This window comes from Erinaceus europaeus, chromosome 20 (genome assembly GCF_950295315.1).
Source record: "Erinaceus europaeus chromosome 20, mEriEur2.1, whole genome shotgun sequence".
Taxonomy (NCBI): Eukaryota; Metazoa; Chordata; class Mammalia; order Eulipotyphla; family Erinaceidae; genus Erinaceus; species Erinaceus europaeus.
In genome coordinates, this window is record NC_080181.1 from 33,914,375 (window position 1) to 33,933,033 (window position 18,659).

At 39.8% G+C, this 18,659-nt stretch overlaps 1 protein-coding gene across 1 annotated transcript in view; it reads right to left on the bottom strand.

Annotated features, from left to right (window-relative positions):
* Positions 1 to 18,623, bottom strand: part of NCAPD3 (non-SMC condensin II complex subunit D3) — a 92,133-nt gene extending 73,510 nt beyond the window's left edge. The window contains exons 1-7 of the mRNA XM_060179886.1: positions 18,504 to 18,623; positions 13,314 to 13,468; positions 10,974 to 11,136; positions 5,052 to 5,236; positions 3,468 to 3,635; positions 3,299 to 3,360; positions 3,044 to 3,128 (exon numbers count right to left, since the gene is read on the bottom strand). Coding sequence (XP_060035869.1) covers positions 3,044 to 3,128; positions 3,299 to 3,360; positions 3,468 to 3,635; positions 5,052 to 5,236; positions 10,974 to 11,136; positions 13,314 to 13,468; positions 18,504 to 18,564 — 879 coding nt within the window. The 5' untranslated portion in view covers positions 18,565 to 18,623. The remainder of the gene's footprint in view (positions 1 to 3,043; positions 3,129 to 3,298; positions 3,361 to 3,467; positions 3,636 to 5,051; positions 5,237 to 10,973; positions 11,137 to 13,313; positions 13,469 to 18,503) is intronic.
* Positions 18,624 to 18,659: the final 36 nt, after the last annotated feature.

Consider the following 18,659-nt stretch of genomic DNA (forward strand, 5'->3'; position numbering starts at 1 on the left):
GTATGCCTTTTATCCCATAATCTTATCAGTCATTATTAAATCACTAATAAATTTTTTTTTTATATTTAAAAGAAAATCCTTGTACAGTACTGAGTACAGTAATATAGACCATAGCAAACCCATTTCAGTTCTGAAGATAAGATAGGCTGATACTTTTTGGCTAAATACTAGGAATGTGTTTCTCAGACAATTACCAAATATTCAATGAAAACATAATGTAAAAAGTATACAAGTATGACTTACTGATGAGAAGAATATCATCTAATCTATCTCCCCACTCTTTCATACTACAGTAACCCATTTTAGGGCAGATACTAAATAAACTTCCACTTAACGATGTTAAAGACTGCTACTGATAATCCTGTATAGAAGATGGAAAAGAATAATATGGTGTTCTTATATCTTTGTCTGAAGTTTACAGAGCATCTTTTAATGTCACCTCACTCATCCAATAAATACAGCACTCATTGAAAACCAAACAATTAGTAAGTATTGCATTAAGTTCATATGCATTGTTATACTTTATTTAATCTTAAACCTTACAACTCCATAAAGCAAAGCATTTCCATTTTATACTTAATAGCAACAAGGGTGGAAATATTCTTGCTACTATATTTTCCACCTTATTTATAATAATAATAAAACCCGAGTGAGTTACCCAAAGTCAAGTAATTAAAGAACTGATTAGAATCAGTACTGTCTTATGTCAAGTAAATACTGTCACAATTAAGGTTGGGGAAACAGCATACTGTTTATATAAGCATCTTTCATGCCTGAGGCTCTGAGCTCCCAGGTTCTAGGCCTAGCATAAGGATACAGGTTCAGCCCAGGCTCCCCACCTGCAGGGGGGTTGCTTCACAAGAGGTAAAGCATATCTGCAGGTGTCTGTCTTCCTTATCTCTCTCAATTTCTCTCTGTCCTATACAACAACAATAACAATAACAACAACAAGGGCAACAAAAAATGGGAAAAATCGCCTCCAAGAGCAGTAGATTCGTAGTGCAGGCACAGAGCCACAGCGATACCCTGGAGCCAAAGAAAAACAAAACAAACAAACAAACAAAACTATTTCACAATTAACAATATACTACATCGGGACGGTGAAATAGCTTACTTAGCTAGTATAATGATTTGCAATATGTGGGACCCAGGTTTTAGCAGCCCCCACCACACAATCTTAAGGAAGTTTTAGTGATGTGGTCTTGTTCACTCTCTACTTCCCCTTTCAATTAAAAAAAAAAAGTTAAATAAATAAATACTACACCTCTAGAAACACAGAAAACCTAACAGGACAAGCTTTCCTATTCATCTTATCTTTTACAATGTCATAAAGAGCATAGAAACTAAATGCATTGGGGGCCGGGTAGTGGTGCACCTCATTAAGTGCACACATTATAGAATGCAAAAACCCAGGTTCAAACTCCCAGAACCCATCTGCAGGTGGGAAGCTTCTCAAGCAGTGAAGCAGTGGTACAGGTGTGTCCTTCTCTATCTTCCCTTTCTCTCACAATTTCTATCTAAAATAAATATTAAAAAAATAAAATCAATGAAAAAATAAATGCATTACTATAAATTCCATAAACCCATATATATAAGTACATGAATATTATAGTGGTATATAAAAACTATAAAATATGAAATGTTTACAGAGTTGTCACACTGGTTTGTTTGTTTCCTCCACTGTGGTTATCACAGCATGAGGCTTGGGGTCTATACACTGCCTATACTGCTCCCAGTGGCATTGTCTTTTCTTTTTTCTTTTTCCTTCCTTCCTTACTTCCTCCCTCCCTTCCTTCCTTCCTCTCTCTCTCTCATTCTTTTTTCTAGACAAAGAAAGGGGGTCCCTCGAGTTGTGGTACTGCTTAGGTAACTTAGAGGGTAAAATTCAAATATGAAGTACAAACCAGGAATGATCAGCAGTAAAGTTTCTGTAGCATCAACAACTAATTTTTTTTTTTCCACCAGGGTTATTACTGGGGCTCAGTATCAGCACTACAAATCTACTGCTTCTAGTAGTTGTTTCACCTCCCCCCCCCCCCCCACTTTTATCTGATAGGACAGAGAGAAATTGAGGAGGGAGGGGAGATAGAGAGAGAAAGATAGACACCTGCAGACATGCTTCACTGCTCATGAAGCATTCTCCCACCCCTTGAAGGCGGGAAGCAGGTGCTCGAACCCAGGTATTGTGCCTGGGTGCACCACAGCCTGGGCCCCCTACTGAAATAAACTCTAAATAAAATAAATTCTAAGAGAAATTACTGAAGCAAACATGACTTGTCATGAGAAACTTGAAAATTGTCTGAAATTGTTACGATTCTTTTTAAAATTTTTAATATTTATTTTCTCTTTTGTTGCCCTTGTTGTTTTATTGTTGTAGTTATTGATGTCGTTGTAGTTGGATAGGACAGAGAGAAGTGGAGAGGAGGGGAAGACAGAGAGGGGGAGAGAAAGACACCTGCAGACCAGCTTCACCGCTTGTGAAGCAACTCCCCTGCAGGTGGAGAGCCGGGGGCTCGAACCAGGATCCTTATGCCAATTGTGACGATTCTATGTGAACAGATTCACAGTTTGATAAAAACTTCCACAAAAATAACGCTTAGTTCAAATGTTTTTCTATTCTTCCTATCTAACACGCACTACACTTGTCAGAAACTGAACAATAATCCAGTAGTCTTTTTTATTCCCCATATAAGAGAGAGACAGAGAGGCATAAAATAGCAAAGAAATTCCCTTACCACACGTGGCTTGTGTGTGTTTGTGGGTGGGGTGCTGTACCAGAATGAAAACTGGGTTGCACACATGACAAAGAGGCATGTTATCTAAGTGTGTTATTTTACCAGAACCCTAGCAATAATTTTTACTGTTACCACCAAGAACGTAGATATTGGTCTAGTAATAAAAAGTAGGCGTCAAATGAAAATGCTTTTTGTTACACAATGATATATGAAAATGACTAGTAAGTTAAAATGATATTAACATCAAATGCTTCTAACATTTTTTTCCATCAAATAATTTCCATGCTTAGCACTTTTATGTCATTTACCTTGTTTCCTTCTCCATGAATTGAGGAGCACAACAAATATAGTCCATGGTAGGCCAGTTCTGGAATGTAGTTTGCTTCACTCAGTCTTCAGAAGAAAAAAGCAGATTTGGTAAAGGGTGTGATTTTACTTGGAATATTCCCTAACCCTGTAAGTCACAGTCAACTAAAATAAAAGGGCATTTGCCCTGCTGTAGGAGAAAACTATATATATTACACTACATTTAAATTTTAACAATGGAAAATTTAATGGCTTACCTTGTTTGTGTAACCTGAAGTTCATATGGAACAGGTTCAAAATAAGTTAGTGCAACAAAGACCTGGAAAACAAAGTCCAAGAAAAGGCTTGGTTTTTCCTGCCCACTAAGTGCTAGCCAATGCTTTTGTCCTTTAAAGCTGTCCGAAGGGTCTTGGGATTTCTACTTACCTCTATACAATTTTGTATACACTGTGGCTTTTCTTTCAGGGAAAACTTAGACAAAAGTCTTAAAAAATTTTTCAAAAGGTGTAAGATAGCATTTCGGATTTCAGAAAGGTCTCGAGCAGAAAAATATATATTTTCTTCATCTTCTTCCTCTTCTACAAGTTCATCCATCTACATTATGAAGAAATGTATACAGATGGTTATGTACCAAGGCCTAATACCAGTTTACTAAGGTTTTACTTATATCAAGTTGAGGTAAACTATGGGACTGGGCAGTGGACCACCTGGTTGAATGCATATATCACAATGTACAAGGACCAGAGCTCAAGCCTCAGCCCTCACCTGCAGGGAGGAAGCTTATAGTATTTCCTAGCTGGTACTCTTTATATACTGGGGCCTCGCATATACATGATTCCACTGCTTCTGGGATATTTTTTATTTTGGATACAGAGAAAAAGGAGTGATATGAGGTGGGGGAGGAGAAGGAGGGTGACTCCACATCATTGGCATTTCTCCAAGTTCCATGGCACCTTCCACGTAGTGCTGGAACTTGAACCTGGGCTGTGAGTACATGCCCTATCTGGTGAACTACCTCTCTGTTCCTCTGGCTCTCTCTACAACCATGTGTATGACATAGACTTAAGCCTGGTCCCCACATTAAAGGAAGTTTAAGAACCATGGAAGAGGGGAGGGGCAGAAATGTGGTGGCGGATAGAGTGTGGAATTATACCCCTGTAATCTTATAACCCTGCATATTTTTCTTAAATCATTGATAAAGATGATATTGATTTTGTAAAAAGAATTGTGTTCTGGGAGTCGGGTGGTAGCGCTGCGGGTCAGGCGGTAGCGCTGCGGGTTAAGCACATGTACAAAGTGCAAGGACCGGCCTAAGGAGCCCAGTTCAAGCCTACAGCTTCCCACCTGCAAGGGAGTCGCTTCACAGGCGGTGAAGCAGGTCTTCAGGTGTCCGTCTTTCTCTCCCCCTCTGTCTTCCCCTCCTCTCTCCATTTCTCTCTGTCCTATCTAACAATGAAGACATCAATAACAGCTACAATAATAACTACAACAACAATAAAAAACAACAAGGGCAACAAAAGGGAATAAAGAAATATTTTTAAAAATTAAAAAAAAAAAGAAGTGTGCTCTTCAGAAGTATTCATATCAATAAACTTCTACAATCCTACCTAGTCACACAAGAATTTGGAATTCCCGGAATTTCAACCAACCTTCTCTGGTAACTATAAAATATGGCAAATATACAGTTACTACACCTGTTGTCCAGTACATCTAGGAAGAGACTATGGAAAATTTGCAAGTATGGTAAGATAGAAACATACACTCAGTATGTTTGTCCCACAAAGAGAAATGGAAGGAAAGCAGACACAATGATTAAAGGAAAAATTTTACTACTCAATAGTATGTGAAATCTAAGAATCTACATAATGTCATATTGACTAGCCCAGGATATTTTAGGACCTTTTAGTTATTATGATTTCTGAAAATATATTTTAATATAAAATTAATCCTTAGATAAATCAAAATCATCTGATGGTACAGACATGCTTTATTGTTGCACTAACTTCTTACCGCAACATCCTCTTTCCTGGATAGTTTCCCTCTCTTTCTATTCCCTCTTAGCTTAGTCTGAGAGTTCCTTGGCAGTTCTTTCTTTCTTTTCCGATTCAAGTTAGATCCTTGAGGCCAGCACTTCTTGAGAATCTGAATACATTTGTCAAACATCACTGGGTGGAATACTTGATTGGCTACACTACCTATTCATGAGAGAGAAAAAGTAGGTTAGATTTGTCTTGAAACATGTCTGCTAACAACAGATGAAAAATTCAAAAGCATCTACAAGTAGCTTCCCTTTATGTTTGATAATAATGACCCAAGAGCAAAACAGTATCATTCAATGTCAGCCTTAGGAGGTAAGCAACAGTGCTATAATGAATAGATACATTCAGGGGCATCTCACTCTCAGGCAGAAGTTGAAAAACAAGATCAGAAGAGAAAGCACAAGTAGAACCTGAACTGGAGCTGGTGTATTCCACCAAAGTAAAAAACTCTGGGGTGGGGGGTGGGGGTGGGGATGGAGAGTACAGGTCCAAAAAGGATGACAGAGGACCTAGTGGGGGTTATATTGTTATGTTGAAAACTGAGAAATGTTATGCATGTACAAACTATTGTATTTACTTGTTACTATTGTATTTACTTGTTAAATGTAAAGCATTAATCCCCGAATAAAGAAATTTAAAAAAAAAAGATACATTCAGGAGCCAGGGCTGGCCTACCTGGTGGAGTGTACACATTAGCATGCTCACAAACCTTAATTCAAGCCCTCAGTTCCCACCTGCAGAAAGGAAGCTTCATGAATGGTGAAGCAGTGCTGTAGGTATCTTTTTGTCTCTCTCCCTCTCTTATCTCCCTCACCCCCTCAAATTCTCTCTCTCTCTTTTTTAATTATCTTTATTTATGTGTTGAAAAGAGACAGAAATTGAGAGAGGAGTAGAAGATAGAGAGGGAGAGAGACAGAGAGACACTTGCAGCACTGCTTTACCACTTGCAAAGCTTTCCTCCAGCAGGTGGGGACCAGGGGTTCAAATCTGGGCCCTTGTGCACTGTAGCATGTGTGCTCAACCAGGTGCGCCACCACCCAGCCCTCAATTTCTCTATCTTATAAAATAAAATAATAAAAATAATATTACTATAAAAAAGAAATAGATATTCAATAAAAATTTATACTTTTAAAACATTTGATAGCACCAAGCGACCTCCCTCATTCAATTTTTTTTTTTATTCTACCTAATGACATATATAAAGTGAGAGACAGGGGGGTGGACACTGGCGCAGTGGGTTAAGTGCATATGGCGTAAAGTACAAGGACCAGTGTATGGATACCGGTTTGAGCCCCCAGCTCCCCACCTACAGGAGAGTCGCTTCACAGGCAGGGAAGCAGGTCTGCAGGTGTCTGTCTTTCTCTCCCCCCATTTTTCCCTCCTCTCTCGATTTCTCTCTGTCCTACCCAACAACAACGACAGCAATAACAACAATGATAACCAGGGAAACAAATAGGAAAAAAATTGCCTCTAGGAGCAATGGATTTGTAGTGCAGGCACCGAATCCCAATGATAATCCTGGAGGCAAAAAAAAAGAGAGAGACAAGATGAAGAGAAGGGAAGAAAGAAGAAGAAAGTGAGAGACACCAAAGTACTGCATCATGACTGATGGAGTTGCTTGTAGAGCAGTTCATAATGTTTCCATGTCGTGTCAGAGATAGAACCTGGGAGCACACATGGTAAAGTAAGCCCTACCTTCTAAGCTATCTCCAAGCCTCTGTCCATGAGGTAAATTTTACCCTTGTCCTGATGCAAACAAATCACAAAACTATACAGATATTTACAAAATAACTATCTTAAGATATGAAACAGGCTATGAGATAACTCACTGAGGAGGGTGCCTGCTTTGCCATATGCCCAAACCAGGGTTTGAGCCCCTGTATGCCACAAGGAAGTACTACAGTACTGAAGGAAGCTTCTTGAGTGCTGTGGTGTCTCCCCCCCCCCAATTACTTTTCTATCTGAAAAAAAAAAAAAGCTGGCCTGGAGAAGTGAAGCTCTGGTAAAAATGGAACAATAACAAAACAAAAAGGCATGGAACAAGAGTCAGCACAGAAATGGTAAAAGAAATGAGAAAGGGAAAACACAAGATAAATACAAAAATTGTCCCAGTTTCCTGATTTGATAGAATTCCAGGACAAAGCAAATAAGTTAACAAGTTGAGAATACAAAAATTGGAGTAAGGCAGGCAAGGAAGTTTTGGTCCATATTCCCAGAGGATAAATAGTAAGGGAAGATGACTAGAGGTCTCTGAACTCCAATTCCATCAGGACCCAGTGACAGAAGAGGCAAAAAAGAAGGACATTCAGAAGTAGTAACAAGCAATAATAACAATGACAAGAGTAGGAACAAAGGCAACAAAATGGGAAAAATGGCCTCCAGGAGCAGTGGATTCATAGTGCCAGCACTGAGCCCCAGCAATAACCCTGAAGGCAAAAATAATTAATTAATTAATTAAATTTAAAAAAGATTTAAACAAAAAAATAAAAGAAGGCAGGACCATAGATAAGATGGGCAAAAATATATAGATATAGAAAGACAGTTAAAGGAATAATAACCAATCTATATCTGTGACCTTAGGAGAACCATTGCAGTTTTCAGTGAAGGAAATGGGGACACAGAATCATGAGAAACATGAGACCTCATGAGAAATTATGTAAATGAGACAATGATAAAAGACCTTAAAAGCAGTTAATCTGTCAACTTAAAATTCAGTGGTGAGAAAATACACTGTGCATGAAATAAAGATACTTTAACCTATTAAAAACCAAGAAAGTCGATGATAAACAGACCTACACATAAGAAAAGCTAAAGTTCTTCATACTGAAGGAAAATTATGAGGCAAAAATTTTTTTTCTTGAAAATAAGATGATTTATTTTAATGGCTCTAAAAAATATTTAAAAGATAACTCAAAAAAAGTAAAACTGGACAAGCAAGACAGCTCACTAGGCTAGAGCACCTGCTTTGTCATGTACATGCCCCAGATTTTTTATTTTAATGGCTTACCTTTTTTTTATTATTTATAAAAAGGAAACACTGACAAAACCATAGGCTAAGAGGGGTACAACTCCACATAACTCCACCACCAGATCTTCATATCCCATCCCCTCCTCTGATAGCTTTCCTATTCTTTATCCCTCTGGGAGTATGGACCCAAGGTCATTGTGGGATACAGAAGGTAGAAGGTCTGGCTTCTGTAATTGCTTCCCCACTGAACATGGGCATTGACAGGTTGATCCATACTCCCAGCCTGCTTCTCTCATTCCTTAGTGGGGTGGGGCTCTGGGAATCGGAGCTCCAGGATACACTGGTGGGACTATCTGTCCAGGGAAGTCTGGTCAGCATCATGCTAGCAGCTGGAACCTTGTGGTTGAAAAGAGAGTTAACATATAAAGCCAAACAAGTTGTTGACTAATCATGAGTCTAAAGGCTGGAATAGTACAGATGAAGAGTTGGGGGGTCCTCCATTTGTAGAGAGCTACTAGGCATATTTTAGTTATATTCCAAAGGGCCTATGGTTATACTAGTTTTTTTTTCCCCTGAGCCTGAAATCTGATATGAAGGTGGATCCTAGTTATTGTCTGGGGAGATGATGTCATGGATGGAAAAAGGACCAGAAAGCTGGATCAGGGAGGAGAGTAGCTCCCAAATATGGGAAAGGTATATAAATATTGTTGACTATAAACCTCTTTGATTTGATTTGATCTGATCTGGAGCCATATTCAGTTTAGGAGCCTATGTGACCTCTGCATCCCTGTAGATCTGAGCTCACATTCTGTGGTCATGAGTAGGAATATTCCAAGCTGCCCCAATCTCAGGACCCATCTTCCTCAGGTGTAGCATAGAGTATGTTGTCCATCCTCCCTTTGGAGGATGGAATATTCTCTACCATTGTTGATCCAAGCTGACAGCAAGGACATGGCCCAGATTTAAGCCTGGCCCCATTACACTGGAGGAAGCTTCAATGCTGTACTAGCTTTCCCCCTCTTTCTCCGTCTTTCTCTGAAAAAGTCAGCCTGAAGCAGTGAGAGCACTCTCAAAGTACCACTTTTCTGACAGAGCCCAGTTATAATTGAAATACAGCTCCAACTAAGTACTTTCAAAAGTCACTAGAGAGAACTAATTACAATAGGGGGCCTGGCTGTGGCAAACCGAGTTAAGTGCACACAGTATTAAGTGCAAGGATCCTGGTTCAAGACCCTGGTTCTCTATCTGCAGGAGGACCACTTCACAAGTGGTGAAGCAGGTCTGTATGAATCTCTCTCCCTATATACCTCTTCCCTTTCAATTTCTCTCTGTTCGATCCAATTTAAAAAATTTTAAAAATGGGGGTTGAGTGGTAGCGCAGCAGGTTAAGTGCACATGGCGTGAAGTGCAAGGACCGGCCAGTGTAAGTATCCTCGTTCAAGCTCCCAGGTCCTCACCTGTGGGGGGGGGCACTTCACAAGCAGTGAAGCAGGTCTGTAGGTGTCTTTCTCTTGCCCTCCCTATCTTCCTCTCCTCTCTCAATTTCTCTCTCTCCTATCTAACAACGACAGCAATAACACCAACAACAGTAACAACAACATTAAACAACAGGAGCAACAAAAGGGAAAAAAACAGCCTCCAGGAGCAGTAGTTTGTAATGCAGGCACTGAGCCCTAGTGATAAATCTGGAGGCAAAAAAAAAAAAAAAAAAAAAAAGACTAACTACAATATATATATCAATGTTCAAGGCTTTATATATGCTTTTAATTTCCTACTGATTATTACAAATGCAGTTACAAAAGCAATCACAGTGTCTAATGAAACCTGTGGCTTTTTTCCCATATGACTTTTGGGTTCGGTACCTACACCTTCCTCTAGTTCTAGCAGTTCTTGCTATAAGAATGGAGGAGGGAGAAAGGACTCCTTTCACTGCTCTCAGGACAACAGCCATCTAGGGACTCTGACAATAAGGGAAATGGAACAATGCACATAAAAGACTCTTTTCCCACGCTTTCCCTCAAGTGTTCCTAGCTATTTAGCTAGTATGTCTTTTTTTTTTTAGATCTAATTTACTTATAAAAGAGAGAGGTAGGAGGAGAGAAAGAGATCCAGATGTCGACAGGACTTTAAAAGGCCGGGTGGAAAACACAAGTAGAATCTGAATTGAACTGGAATTGGCATATTGCACCAAAGTAAAAGACTCTGGGTGGGGGGGGAGAATACAGGTCCAAAAAGGATGACAGAGGACCTAGTGGGAGTTGTACTGTTATATGGAAAACTGGGAAATGTTATGCATGTACAAACTATTGTATTTACTGTTGAAGGTAAAACATTAATTCCCCAATAAAGAAATTAAATAAATAAATAAGATCCAGATGTCAACTCTGGTACATGTGCTACCAGGGGTCAAATGCAGGACCTCAGGCTTGAGAGTTCAACTGTTAATTCACTGCCCCACCTTCCAAACTGCTCTCATGCTTTATGTTTACAACAGTTTTAACTTGTTTTTCCACATGCTCATAGGAGAGTGGTGAGTCAACTTTCTGCAGCAGCTCTCCCCAATCTGGACAGGGGATCAGAAGAGAAGGCAGTTTCAGCATTTGATACTAGATGGGTTTGAGCTCTTATAACTTGCAAACATTCCCTCTCTAACATCACTAACTCAAATCATTTGTAGCAGGTTGCAGTATCAGAAAGCAAAACACAAAAAGAAGAAAAGGAAGGGCCCTTCTTGAATGCAAATGATAAGCCACTAACTTCATCCTCTACTCTCATTTAATCCTTGGAGCTATGAAATGGTTGTGCTCCACTTTACAAGTAAGGAAACAAAGTATATGAATGAGTTTAAAACAATGTAGGCAAAAGAAGAAGGAGGAGGAGAAAAAGAAAACCACTCAATATGTGTCCTACTAAATCAATACTTACCTGGTACTTCTAGTAGCAGGAAATAAAGCCCAGCAGCATGAAGGCCATATTCTCGATACTGCACACTGACATTTTTTGTATGGACCGTTTGAACAAAGTGATAGAATAGAGCCACCAATGAGCTGTGAGAAATATTGTTCTCAATGAAGAAGGCCCAAATGCTCTGGAGGGGAGGAGTAAATCACAAAAGTCAATAATTAGAGAAATGAAAGAAAAAAAAGTCCTACATTCTCACTGCCTATTAAAAAAAAAAAAGGAAAGAAAGAAAAAGAAAGCAAGAAAAAAGAAGAGGACCACTCTGGCTCCTAATCATGTTTAACATCTTTAAAAGGGCTAGTAAGTAAGACACATCATTTAAAATTATATAGATAAGTACTAAGAAATCTTAATAATTAGACTTTCAAAAAGATCTTTGGTAAGTTTGAATATATATTTCTGAAATGATTATAGCTAAAATAACCAGACAAAAGTTTTTTTTGGGAAAAAAAAACCTACTCAGGAAAAAAAAAAAAAAACTACTCAGGTTAAGTTAGCCCTTTATCTCTATTAAAAATACCCAACTTCACTTGTCACCTTAATCACTGAGAAAAATCAAAGCATTATATATAAATGTTAAAGCTGGGTGTAGCACACTTGGTTAAGCACACACACTACAATGTGCAAGGGCCCAGGTTCAAGCCACCGGACCCCACCTGCAGGGGGAAAGCTTCACAAGTGGTGAAGCAGGGCTGCATGTGTCTCTCTGTCTCTTTCCCTCATCTATCTGCCCCCTCCCCTCTCGATTTATGGCTGTCTCTATCAAATAAAGATAATTAAAAAATTAAATTAATAAATAAATCTAAATGTTCTGGGGATCAGGAGAAAATTCACTTGAAAAATCAGGTGCATTACCATGCTCAAAGTCTCAGGTTCAAGTCCTGACACCACACAGGAACACCACAACATGAGGGATGAGAGAAGTTCCACTGATGGTGGAACCACTAGTGCTGTAATGATGTCTCTCTCCCCCTCTATGGGGGAATGGGGAGAGATTGAAAAAGTCATCCCAGGAACGGTAGAACTGAACTGAGCATGTCCAAGCTCTAGGCTTGTAAGATAGCTCACCTAGGAGGGCACTTGCATGTGACACAAGTTCAAGCCCCTGGAAACCACAAAAGAATATTACTCAACTAAGGGAAACTTTAATGTTGTGGTGATTCTCCCTCTGAGTATGTCAGCCCCGAGTTGTAAAGCACTAGACACAACTGGGAGAAGGAGGAAATTCTATGGGCAATGAGCAGAAAAGAAATATTTGAAAGTTTCTACCTGAACAGATTTCAGAAGTACTCTACATGAGGGGAAAAAAAAAATAGAAGCTCTAGAATTTAAAGCACAATTTTATTGATTTTATCACTGTCCCATGCTTTCTCCTAGTGAACACATGAATAAGAAACACTTTTATCCCATAAGCCATACATAGCAGGAACTAATAAAGTTTATTCTGGAAAACCTCAAAAATATAAGCCCACAAAAACGAAAGCTCAAGAAATCAAGCCTCATAATTCTGTTTCCCTGAAAAGACGGGGAAAGTGATAGGGAATACCTTGGCTTAGTCACACTGCATAGTAACTGTTATCTAACTGAAAACATTTGGGCTGGGGAAGTGGCATAATGGTTATGCAAACAGATTATCATGCCTGAGACTTTAAGGTCTCACTTAGGTTCAACTGCCCACAGCACCAAAAGCCGGAGTTGATCAGTGCTCATGTATGAAATAATAATAATAATAAAAAGATAAAATTTAAAAATATTAGAGAAAATTCAACTCCTCTTAGTACTACACTTGCTTTCACTATGAAACTTCATTCCCTACCTTTTAACAGTTATATCCTTATTTGTGGCTTGAATTTAAAAAAGCACAGGTTAACACATTGAAGCATTTGAAGTAAAGCTATTAAAATACACCAACAAGGTGGTAGTGCAGCAGGTTAAGCACAGGTGGTGCAAAGCACAAGGACCAACGTAAGAATCCCGCTTCGAGCCCCCGGCTCCCCACCTGCAGGGGAATCGCTTCAAAGGCAGTGAAGCAGTTCTGCAGTATCTATCTTTCTCTCCTCCTCTCTCCATTTCTCTCTGTGCTATCTAACAATGACAAACCAATCACAATAATAATAACTACAACAATAAAACAATAAGGGCAACAAAAGTGAATAAATAAATAAAATAATTATTTTTTAAAATAAACCACATTCTTTATACTCCTTCCGAACTGAAAACCAAAGAGTCTAGTCTTTTAGTTACAACTTTCCACTGCAACATTTATTGATGGCTTGCATAGTTAAATTTTTTTTTTTTTTTTACCTCTGTGGACCCATGTTCTTCAGTAGCAAATGGGAAAAGACTTTCATAGAGTTTTGTGAATACATCCAATCCAGTCTCTATGATATCTGCTTCTATGTTGGGATCCAGAGGTTCAGTCTCTGTGAAGTCCAGTTCCCACACAGTGTCCACCCATTCTAGAGGAGAAATGCAATTAAATCAACAAGTAGTCTACAACAGTTAAAGAACAATTCTGGGTTTATTTAAGAAGAAAAAATATTCTTAGTCATAACTCACACCATTCAGGGTAAAGGTAACAAAATTAAATGAAAGCAGAAAAGATTAAGAACACCTTTTAAGGGGGTTAGGTGGTGGCACAGCGGGTTAAGTGCACGTGGCTTAAAGTACAAGGACTGGCATAAGGACCCCTGTTTAAGCCCCTGGCTCCCTACCTGCAGGGGAGTCTCTTCACAGGCAGTAAAGCAGGTCTGCAGGTGTCTGTCTTTCTCTCCCCCTCTCTCTTGCCCCCCCTTTCCATTTCTCTTTGTCCTGTCCAACAACGGACGACATCAACAATAACCACAACTAGGCTACAACAACAATGGCAACAAAAGGGGGGAAAATGGCCTCCAGGAGCAGTGGATTCATGGTGCAGGCACTGAGCCCCAGGAATAACCCTGGAGGCAAAAAAAAAGAACACCTTTAAAATCATCACTGACAACTGATTATTAAGTCAGTTGTTATACAGACATCGAAGAAAATTTTTAATATAATGGTTATGGAGATGGACATTACTGTTAGATCTGAGAAGAAACAGGTGTCAAAAGTGACCTCAAATGTTCCATTTTGAAAATTTTATAATGCAGCCAGATAAATTATACAGCACTCTACTGGGCCCTTAGACAATAAAATGTAGCATGTTAAAAAGAATCCTGTACATATAAGTCCCAAATAAGTTTCAACTAAGTCCACAACACCATGAGCCACAGTTGAGTCTAAGGAAGACAAAAGTGAATAAAACAAAACCAAAACACCCTAAGCTTAAACTAAAGAAGATAGACAGAAAGTCACAAAAATCTCAGCTATTTCAAAATACACAAGTATATTGAGGCCAGACCCCATAAACCTAATACCAGTTTGTATACACCAAATGACACTCAACACTTTAACAACTAAGACAAAGTCTAAGCTCGTAAGATAAAGAAGGAGCAATAAAAGCCGGAAAAGGACAAGAGACTGGCTCACTTAATGAAGGCCTTTTTAGCAAATACCAGACCACCTCATCACCTGCAGTCATTCTAGTCAGAGGGAATGCTTGGATTCCCCCATACATACTATGGGCCTAGACCTTTAATAAGTCCCTCACCTTAACATCAGTGGTCACTTCCATCAGGAACACCATCATAAACCCTTTTGCGGGCCTCTTCAGGACCTTACTCTCACTATCAACTAGCAATGGTAAGGACTGTCCCACTCTCCAAAGGGAAGTTACTCTGCGACTCAAGAAAGACTAGTCCTGAAATTAGTGCAGCCTAGAATGTTTCCAGCTGTAACCATGGACTGTGAGCTCAGACTGACAGAGACTCAGAGGTTACACACGCTTCTGTGCTAAATGTAAACAGAATTGAGCCCTCGGTCAGACTGATTTACTGAACTGTTAAGTTGCATTTATATATTTTCTTCAAGTTATGGAGCTACTCTGTCCTAATCCAGCTTTATAGCCCTATTTCTCAACTCTGATACCATCTTCCCAGACAATATTTTTAGTCCACTTCCATGTTAGCTAAAAAACTCAAGCAAAATTAATTACTAGAGACATATGCCCCTAGGAATACATCAATTAATTACTAAAGACATGCGCCCCTAGGAATTCCTAGCTTCCTTCCACCCTAAGGTCCCTATTTTCATCTGCTCTGTTCCTACTTTTTGGCTCCTCTTTACTTTTTATTTTTTATTAATAAAAAGGAAACACGAACAAAAAACAGGATAAGAGGAGTACAATTCCACACAATTCCCAACACCAGAACTCTGTATTCCATCCCCTCCCCTGATAGCTTTCCTATTCTTTAACCCTCTGGGAGTATGGACCCAGGTCACTGTTGTGTGCAGTGGTCTGGCAGAAGGTCTGGATTCTGTAACTGCTTCCCCGCTGAACATGGGCATTGACAGGTTGATCCATACACCCAGCCTGCCTCTCTCTTTCCCTAGTGGGGTGGGGTTTTGGGGAATCGGAGCTCTAGGACACATTGGTGGGATTGTCTGTCCAGGGAAGTCTGGTTAGCATCATGCTAGCATCTGGAACCTGGTGGCTGAAAAGAGAGTTAACATATAAAGCCAAACAAGTTGTTGACTAATCACGAACCTAAAGGTTGGAGTAGTTCATTCTTTTTTTTAGCCAGAGCACTGCTCAACTCTGGCTTATGGTGGTGCAGGGGATTGAACCTGGGACTTGAGGGAGCCTCAGGCATGAAAGTCTGTTAGCATAACCATTATGCTATCTATGCTATCTACCCCTGCCCGGTTGGAGTAGTTCAGATGAAGAGTTGGGGGGTAGGGGGAAGGGTCCTCTGTTTTGTAGGTAGCTAGCAGGCATATTTTAGTTATATTCCAAAGGGCCTGTGGCTATTTTTTTTTTTTTCTTGCCCCTGAGCCTGAAATCTGATATGAAGGTGGATCCTAGTTATTTTCAGGGGAGATGATGCCATGGTTGGAAAAAGGACTAGAAAGCTGGATCAGGGAGGAGAGTAGCTCCCAAATATGGGAGAGGTGTGTAAATGTTGTTGACTGTAAACCCCATCGATTTTATCTGATCTGGGGCCCATAGTCAACTTAGGATTGGGTCCTCCCTATTACTAAACAATTTGTCCTGCTTTATATCTTACTGCCTTTCAGCCAGAAAGTTACAAATACTACTACGACTTCATTCATTCAGACTGTCTCATCAGTGTGTCTTAGAATTTCACCTTTCCAGAGCCCTACCCATCTAGGGAGAGATGGAAACAGGCTAGGGGTATGGATCCACCTGCCAATGTCCATGTCCAGCGGAGAAGCAATTACCAAAGCCAGACCTTCCACCTTCTGCATCCCAGAAAGAACTTTAGTCTATACTCCCAAGGGGTAAAGTATAGGGCAAGATACCAGAGGGCTCTGAACCCAAATTCCACTGGGACCTGAAGCATCAATCATCAGGAATCTTGTTTTTATATCATTATTGAAAGGGAAATGAAACTGAAAAAACACCAGAGGAAGCCAGGCACTGTTTCTCATATCTAAGAGAGAAGAGGAAAGGAGGACACTTGGAAGTAGTAATAGGTGTAGGTATGACTTAGAAAGGAAGGAAATACTGGGGGGGGGGGGGGAGATGCCCCCCCCAAAGCATAGAAATAAGATAGATATAGGTACAGGTAGTTATAAAGACAGACAACATCTGTAACCTTGAGAAAATTACTGTAGTTTTCAGTGGAGAGGATGGGGACACAGAACTCTAGTAGTGGGAAAAGTATGGAATTATACCCCTATTATCTTATAATTTAGTAAATCAATATTAAATAACTAATAAAAATATATAAACAGGGGAGTCGGGTTAAGCGCACGTGGTGCAAAGAGCCAAGGACCAGCGTTAAGGAACCCGGTTGGAGTCCCAGGCTCCCCACCTGCGGGGGAGTCATTTCACAGGCGGTGAAGCAGGTCTGCAGGTGTCTATCTTTCTCTCCCCCTCTGTCTTCCCATCCTCTCTCCATTTCTCTCTGTCCTATCCAACAATGACGACATCAATAACAACAAATAACTACAACAATAAAACAAGTGCAACAAAAATAAATAAATAAATATTTAAGAAAAATTAAAAAAATAAACAAAGCACATGAATACAAAGAATGCATGTTAAGAGAATGTGAACATGAAGCAAGTAAAATGTAAGTTTTACAATGCACCATCCCTAGCACCATGTGCAAGCACCATGGACAGCATTAAAGGAACTCTGTGGATGGTGTAGCAATACTCTGGTGCTTCTCCCTCCCTTTTAAAAATATAATTTAAAAAAAAATTGGCTGAGAGACTGTCTTCAGTTCACTCAAAAAAAAAAAGCAAGAGAATGTGATGATGATGCAGCATTCTATGATCACTGCATCATATATCTAGCAGACACAATGTGGAAGCTAAAGAAGCAACGCAAATAAACAAGACAAAATCTGAAAACAGAATGCGGGTTACTTAAGAAGGCTGATGGACAAAATTAGTCACATGTATGATGTTAGATGAAAAGGATTTTCAGTGGTAATCATAACATATATAGAGATGTTGATAAAAACAAACAAAAGGACAAATAAAACAAACTTTTAGATTGTGAGAATAAAATAGTGGTTTCCAGAAGGAAAGGTGGGTAGGAATTGAACTAAATAAAAGGGATCAAACAGTATGGTGGTACAAAGAAATTTGGTGGGAATCAAAATGTGGCATAGACACATGTCAAAGCATAATGCTATATAACTGTCAAAGGAAAAGAAAAGGAAAGAAAAGAAAAAGAAAAATAGCCCCAAGATGGCACTTACGTTGATCTCCAGCAATACTTAATTACCTAGTCGACCCTTGGTTTCAATCTCTCCCAGATAAGCATGGAATTTTCTGATCAGAACCAAAAAGGTAGTTTCTGTTGCGTTCCAGGTAATCTGCCACAGTAACTCTTTTGCCATTCCCCATACACAAATTACCTAAACTTGAAATAATCTGTTGTCTTTATCCTACTCTTGCTGCCTAGACGTTTCTTTCTGTATAGCTTTGCAAAGAGCTCTTCTACTTGCTAAACAGAAGTGTTGCCTAATTCATGAATGATTTAATAAAGCTAACCAGATCTATGACATTAACTCGCTTGAAATGTTTGCTATTTAACATACCCTAAGTCTACATAATAAACATAATAAACCGATACTACTTCAATAAAGGTTAAAAAGAAAAAAAATTGCAAGGCAAAAAGAGAATGCCGAGAAAACACTCAGAAGAACGAAAAGACTTTTGCAAGGTAAGCTCCTTTTAAAAAAACATTACTTTTCTAGGTGGAGCACCTACTGTAAAAATGGGTCCCCCAAGTTCTTCAGTGCACACTCCTGAAGACCCCAGACCTCACCGGGACTCAAATACCCCACCCCCACCCAACCCGGGCCGAGTCTGGGAGGCAGAGCAGGCGCACAGCATCACCGCCCTGCCTCCTCCAGCCTCGCAGCCTCCTCTCCTCACCAGGGCTGAGATCCAATGGGCACCAGGGCTGCAGGCCGCTCCCCAGGCCCGGTAGCGCCATTACTGTCCAGGAACTGGCTTGCGCTGCTGTAGTCAACTTTGAAAGCTCGCTCGCGCGCGCGCTCCGAGATGTTCCTAAGGACCAATCACAATCCA